Source organism: Amaranthus tricolor, chromosome 6, assembly GCF_026212465.1.
Source record: "Amaranthus tricolor cultivar Red isolate AtriRed21 chromosome 6, ASM2621246v1, whole genome shotgun sequence".
Classification (NCBI taxonomy): domain Eukaryota; kingdom Viridiplantae; phylum Streptophyta; class Magnoliopsida; order Caryophyllales; family Amaranthaceae; genus Amaranthus; species Amaranthus tricolor.
Window position 1 is genome coordinate 5,559,768 of NC_080052.1, and position 8,122 is coordinate 5,567,889.

The 8,122-nt window shown below is 31.0% G+C and overlaps 1 protein-coding gene across 1 annotated transcript; it reads right to left on the reverse strand.

Moving 5' to 3' along the window:
* Positions 1-4,014: 4,014 nt before the first annotated feature.
* On the reverse strand, positions 4,015-7,883 carry LOC130815320 (NADP-dependent alkenal double bond reductase P2-like). Its single transcript, XM_057681745.1, has 5 exons — positions 7,463-7,883; positions 6,796-6,979; positions 6,343-6,509; positions 5,372-5,454; positions 4,015-4,735 (listed from the first exon to the last, which is right to left on the reverse strand). Exons 1-5 carry the CDS (start codon positions 7,703-7,705, stop codon positions 4,351-4,353), a joined length of 1,062 nt encoding a protein of 353 aa, XP_057537728.1. The 5' UTR covers positions 7,706-7,883; the 3' UTR covers positions 4,015-4,350.
* Positions 7,884-8,122: the final 239 nt, after the last annotated feature.

The following is an 8,122-nucleotide window of genomic DNA, read 5'->3' on the forward strand; positions in this document are numbered from 1 at the left end:
ATGTATATGTATATGTATATGTATATACATATGTATATGTATATACATATGTATATGTATATACATATGTATATGTATATATATATATGTATATGTATATATGTATATATATATATATATGTATATATATATATATGTATATATGTATATATGTATATAGGTATATATATGTATATATGTATATATATATATATATATATATATATATATATATATATATATATGTATATATATATGTATATATATATGTATATATATATATATGTATATATATATATATATGTATATATATATATATATATGTATATATATATATATATGTATATATATATATATATATATATATATATATATATATATATATATATATATATATATATATATCTTTATATATATGTATATATATATATATGTATGTATATATATATATATATGTATATGTATATATATATATGTATATGTATATGTATATGTATATGTATATGCATATGTATATGTATATGCATATATATACATATATATATATATATACATATATATATATATATACATATATATACATATATATACATATATGTATATATACATATATATATATATACATATATATATATATATATATATATACATATATATATATATATACATATATATATATATATACATATATATATATATATATATATATATATATATATATATATATTTTTAACTGATGATTAATTTGGATGATGATTGGTGATGATTGGGAAAATATTAAATGATTATTAGTGTAATAATTATTATGTATATAGTTATTAATATTTATAGGTGAATTAATATAAAACGAAAAAAACAAAAAAAAATAAAAAAATTGGGTTATATGATGCGGTTCAAGGTGAACCGCAGCATATAGCATTGTGTTATATGCTGCTATCACTAGTTCTACGTGTCAAAACTGCAGCATATTACGAGGATAAAACCGCAGCATATAAGGTTTTTTCCACTAGTGTGAATGTACCTCTATGAAATACCTCTATCATTGAGGCTATTCCAGACGATACTTCGTGGTATGCTATCATACGCGTTTTCCAGGTTGATGAACACCATATGCAAATCCTTCATTTGCTTCCTATATTTTTCCATCAGTCTCCTCAAAAGATGGATAGCCTCGGTGGTTGATCTTCCTGGCATGAAGCCGAATTGGTTCTCTCTAATCACTATCTCTTGTCTAATCCTCCTTTCAATCACTCTTTCCCATAGTTTTATTGTATGACATAGAAGTTTGATTCCTCTATAGTTCCCGCATAGCTGTGCATCGCCTTTGTTTTTATATAGTGGGATAAGTGTGTTAGTCCTCCATTCTTCAGGCATCTTACTTGATCTCAGGATGACATTAAAAAGGTTAGTTAGCCATCTAATGCCCTCTTCTCCTAAACACCTCCACACCTTGATCGGAATGTTATCAGGTCCAACTGCCTTTGTTCTCCCCATGTTTTTAAGAGCTTCTCCTACTTCTTCCGTGGTAATATCACTAGTCGGCTCATGATCAAGCGTTTTATGAGTCTCATATATTTGTCGACCCTCCTCATGTACTCCCGTAGTCTCTTTGAGCATTTGGAAAAAATACTGATGCCATCTTGTTTTGGTGTCCTCTTGTCTAAGGAGCACTCGCCCACTCTCATCTTTGATGTACTTCATTGTCCTTAAGTCTTACCTCTACCAAGACCTGACTTTTGCCAGCTTAAAAATATGCTTATCCCCCTCTTTGGTATCAAGATTTTGATACATGTCCTCATACGCAAGACCTTTTGCTACTACTTTCTTTGCCGCTCGTTTTGCTTCTTTATAACTCTCTTTCTTATGTAACATATCCTCTTCCTCCGTGCAAGCCAAAAGTTCCTTGAATCTTTTGTTTTTGTCCGTTATCTTCTTTTGGACCTCCTCACTCCACCACCACGACTCTTTGTACACCTTTGGTTTCCCCGTCGACTCTCCTAAAGTCTCTTTTGCCACTTTTCGAATCTTATCAGCCATAGCCGCCCACATTAGATTTGCATCGTCCTATGTACTTGGGTAACCTGACGACTTGATCTTGTTTGATACGGTTGTGGTCGTATCCCGTTTAAGTCTTCCCCACATAATCGTTTGTCTAAAATCTATCTTCTTCTCGATAATTTTCCTCCTCATACGAAACACTAGTACTAATAACCTATGATGGGTGGGCATCTCTGTACCTAGCACCACTTTACAATCTAGGCACGAGGTCCGATCACTCTTCCGTACTAAACAGTAGTTACTTTGGGTTGCATGCCCACGACTCTTGTACGTTATCAAGTGCTCATCCTTCTTTTTAAATATCGAGTTTTCTATAACTAACTCTTTTGCCAATAAAACTCAAGCAAGTTCACTCCACTCTCGTTTGTAACACCATACCTAAAACCGCCATGAACCGAGTTATAGACGTCTGCATCCTTACAAATATGTCAAGTCACCACCTATAAAAACTTTTTCATTGGCAGGGATGGTATCAATAAGATCTCCTAGGTTGTCCTAATACTCGCGCTTCACTTGCTCATCGAGGCCAACTTGGGGCCCATAAGCACTAATGATCGATACGACCTCTTCCCCCACTACTATTCTAACTAGCATAATCCTATCATTTCACCTTCTCACTTCTACATCAGGTTATCATAAGTCCTCTCTGATTCTATACTCGATTACTCGGAACGAGACCAAAGGTAAAAGGGAAAAGAATGATGACACCCTCACAAAAGTAAACACCTCTAACCCAAGAACAACCAAGCTAAAACCCCAAACAAGATTAAAATAATGAGACAATCATAATAAAAAGTAAATAAAAATTAAAAAAATTAAAAATAAAAAAATTTATAGATAAATAACTTTAAAAAATAAAAGAAAATACAAAGGGATAAACGAAATTAAAAAACAAACGTCACCAAACATACTCGGATTGAACTATCAAACGAGAGAAAAACGCACAACGAAAACTTTGAAGCACTTACAAACATTAACGAACAAAAACGAAACAGAAAAAAAAACAAATTGTCGAGAAAAAAATAATAATAATAATAAAATAAAAAATATTGTAGAAAGCGCGAAAAACAACCTAACAAGAAAATGGTGGTACCAAAACAAATGTTCATAAAGCCAAAGCTATGCCAAAAGCTACCAAAAACTACCAAAAACTATGGAGTATGTTAGAAGCAGCAAATAACAAATCTCGTAATGGGCTAATTAGCCTACAGCGAAGAGAAAAAATAGTAAAAAGACTTAGAATGAAACTAAGAAATATAAAGGGCTAAGGACGGGTATCACCTCTGTTAGCGGTTGTACGCCAGCCGGCCTTCCTTCCCCAAATTGTCTGGTTCAACCTACGGCGGTGAGACAGAGATTGGGGGTAAGGATGGTGGTCCAATGACGTTACTGTACCTGTGGTGGTGAGGATGGTGATCGGTTTCCACACCTGCAAGAAAAGGGAGGGAAGGGGGTGGGGGTGGGAGCAGCGGTGGTGTGGGAAAGTCTTGTGTACCGTTAGAGAGAAACGATAAAATTTGTCATTTTTTTTTTTGTGATACCCATAAATTTTGAGCTCATTTTATTTTAGTAGTTGTTAATGTTTATGATCTTTTTATTAATTCTATATCAAATTGATTATCCATCATCTAAAAAACTCTATTTTTATTAATTCTCGTGAACATTCTGAACAACTTTAAGAAACAGAGAGAATATGATTTAAGGTTAGGGCCTTAGTATGCAGTATCCCAAGCCATATAATATCACTTAACCGTTGTTACCACTCATAGACGGAATATCTACCGGTCGCGATCGCAGATCACGGGAACGGATAAAATTCGTTTATCGTAGAATGGATTGCGATATACTCCCTCCAATTCATAGAGAAAATGGAACTATTACATTTTCACACTGTCCAATACACTTATTCAATGCTTAATATCTCTAATTTATACATAACGAAATATTATAAAAAGTGGATATTAATAATCTTTGCATTGAGACGAATCCAACCAGATCTCACTTTACTATATTTTATTATAAATTAATACTAAAATACAAATTAAGAGTAATAAGTGAATAGTATAAAAAAAGTAAATATCTCCTCTTCTATGAGTCGGAGAGGGTAGTTTTATACTGAGAAAATTATTAATATTTAATAAAAGTAAATATTATTTTAAATAAAAATGTTAAAATATTGATTATACTCGGCAGTCGGCTACACCACGGACAAACAAAGACTTAAGGTACAATTATTATCCTAGCTAGAAACAGGTAATAGGCCGCAGATTGTTGATTTGTAGGCTTATTGGCTGGTCCCTGAAATGATGTTAATTAATGATCCGCTAGTTTAACAATAGTCTTGCCAATGTTACGGCCATGAAACATACCAACAAAAGCTGACGGAATGCTTTCTAAACCATAACAAATATTTTCAAGCACTTGTAATTTCCCTGCATGAAGGTAGTTTGATGTTGTCGATACAAAATCGAGCAGATTACTGTCATCCCTGTGATCAGCAACCAAGAATCCTCGGATGGTGATTCGCTTATAAATCACGTCGAGCATGTTCGGAGCAGCAGTGTTTGTTGGATTAGTGTACTCAGATATTACTCCGCAAACAAGCACTCTACCAAAAGTGTTCATGTTTGCAACTGCTGCTTCTAGCATTTCTCCTCCTACGTTGTCAAAATATATGTCTATTCCTTCTGGGAAGTATCTGCATAATTTGGTTGAATTATCCCTAGCCTTATTAGAATATTCATCATTATTGGGTTTGGAGGACTACATGTCTTCAACATTAGACAAGGAGACTAATATATGTGGACCCGACCCATGACCATTTCTAATTTTGAGGTAAAGATAATCCTCTAATTGCAAACATTAAAGAGGAATTGAATTTCTTTTAGGTGATAAGTAGAGATGTTCATTCCGGTCATCGGGTCGATTTCAAGCCAGATATTTCATGTCGGTTCAACATTTTTAAGTCGGGTCAAATCGAATCCGGTTACAAAGTCGAGTGAATATCGATATTCAAATTATATCTGTTTTAAACACCTTTTCTACTGATGAGAATTAAAGTCTTATGTATGGGAGCTTTATCAGAATATCCTAGCAATAAGTAAAATATCCTATGTGTAGGTTGTATTTAATCATGAGGTTTCCTCTTCTTGGAAAACAGAAAAAGCTTTTCCATTTGTATTTTGTCAAACTTTCTTTGACAATGAGTTTCCAATATTTACATTTTTCTATTAATTGATCAGTTCCATTTATTTCAATTTTAATATCGTAATCATAAAAAACAAAAATGTTTTTTTAAAGTCTTTAACATGGCACATGCATATATAGAAATAACCTTTTAAGAGTAGACTTCAGGTTACTTTCTTCTCTATAATTGAATGCTTCGTCAAATCCTAGTTTTTCCTTCAATAAGATAACCTGTAATATTCTCAAAAAAAGGTAAACTTTAATAAAATTATGTAAAATATTCAATAAAATAATAACAAGTATATTGATTCTTTGATATAGCTTTAAAATCATTATGATAAATTCAAAACAATGATTATATATATATTGAAAAACTTTGGTATAATAAATTTTAACAACTATAAGTAAAGAATTGCTACAAATATGCTACAAATATTTATTAAAAATTAGTTGAATGCACACACGATTAAGGATAAAGCGCTATTTAGTTCAACTGATTTTTAATGATTGAACTGATTTTACTGATTAAAACTTATTTTAACTGATTAAAACCATATTATAACTGATTTTTACTGATTGATATTGAATTTTACTGATTTTTTCTGATTGTAACTCATTATTAGTTATAAATTATAACTAAGTTTTACCAATTATAACTGATTTTTATCAATTGCAACTGATTTTTATCAATTGCAACTGATTGTTACTGTTTAAAACTTATTTTTATTAATTATTTATTTTTTTAATGTGAAGTAATGTCAAGGAACCAATTCAACTAAAATTGTAAGCAGATGGTTGAGGTTTTAGAATATGTTATATACTCTAACACGTCCCTCACGCAAGAACCCTTTGGGCTAGAATTGTGGATGCAACATAGGTTTTCCTCATACCTACTGCTAAATATTTCACTTTAAATGTAAGATGGTTGAGATTTGAACCCGTAACCTCTTGTTGCGTTGGCTTTTGATACCATATCAAGAAACCAACTCAGCCAAAAACTTAAGTTGATAATTAAGACCCCAACATATTTTATATACTAACAACTAAACATGAACTCATAAAAAAAATAAAAAATAGAAAAGGCGTAAATAAGACTACGATATTGTATTACAAATGAACCTTTTCGGTAGTTCCTGCGCATCCAACAACATAACAACCAAATAACTTGGCGTATTGTCCAACTAAATGGCCCACTGATCCTGAAGCACTAGATACTAGAATCCTCTCCCCTTTCTTGGGCTGACCCAGTCTAAAAAGCCCGGAATATGCTGTGAGCCCACTAGTCCCTTCAGAGAATAGGAAAATTTAGAATAAGTAAACGTTTTTTACGAAAAGAAAATTGAAAAATTAAACTTTGAGAAAAATTTACTTTTTAAAATAAGCATTTTTAGTCCAAATATGAGGAAAAGACTGTGTTTGTAATTATTAACAACAAATATAAGAGAAAATAATCAAAAACATCAAACTTTTCTTTGTATTATTCACTTATTCTTTTTATTTACTTTTATTTAATACTAACTCTGCTAATGATGAATTAAAATATCAAAATAAGTGAAATAAAAAAGTAGATACCTAGAACTCCAAGATGATATGATAAAGGAAATGGTGTTGGATCAAATTTAACCAACAAGTTCAAATTGACATCCTCCACCACCACATATTGTGCCCAACTCAGACGTCCCTTTACTAAATCGTCCTTTTGAAATTGAGGATGTCCTGATGCCACAACTTTCCCTACTCCATGACTATCAATTTCCTATCATTTTCACAAAACTTATCACACATTCCACACAAAGTATGTGTTGGAATCGATTTACTAACAACAAAAAAGGAATAGGCTTATATGTACTTGCAAGCTCATTTTTTTTTACATTACTTGTATTTTATTTGTTTATTTATTTACCCCTCCCAAAGTACTGTACATAAAAAAAATAAAAAAAAGAATATTTTTTGCTAGCCGTTGCCACAATTACGATTTCTCCCTATATTTGACTAGAAGAGGGGAAACGAGAATAAAATTTAAGTTTCTCTAAAAAAAATGATACATGCTTCAACTCTTTTAAGATCACAGTTGACTTTCGACAGATGGAAAACATCGTATAGATTAGAATAGAGTCTTATTTTAATTGTAGAAAGTACAAATTTATTCAGACGAGGTACTGAAATCGAATCTCGCCTAGCTCTTCCTTCACATAGAAAAAAAAAAAAAAAAAGAAGAATTCAGAGATGAAAAAAGAACCTGGCAAGGGACCAATTTGGATGCAGCCATAATTGAATTATGACCAGGGCTCCATTTCTTCATGCGATTAAGTTGATAAGGATCGATAGAAATCTGGAGACACTTGATAAGAACTTGGTTTGAACCTGGCTTTATGAAATTTGTGTTAATTGTTTTAGTAATGATTTGGAAATCATCTTCCTTGGGTGTTTCATCTATTTCATGCTTTATTGTTATCACTTTATTTTCTATACTTTCTCCCATTTTCAATCACCTTTTCTGGTATAATATTTAAAATAGATATGAATTATAATGTGTCTTTCAAATCATGGATATATGGATGTAAATTATCTTTTGTGCAATAAAAGGATGAGAATGAAATTAAGTCCACTTCTTCCTATCCACCATTATTGTCCCTGTCAATGCACATATTTATCCTAAATATTTTATATTTACTTTAACTAAAAATTATAAAAAATTAATATTAATAAATTTACATTTAGACAAATTAAGTAAGATTTTATTTGACTCATAGATCAAAAATAAAATACTACAAATTAAGAATGTTTAATGTATAAAACAAATAAATCAAATGAAACAATAATAATGAAAAGAAAAGAGAGTCATAAATATAATACACTTCTATGTGGTGATGAACTAGCAAATGTGTAACTAATAGAT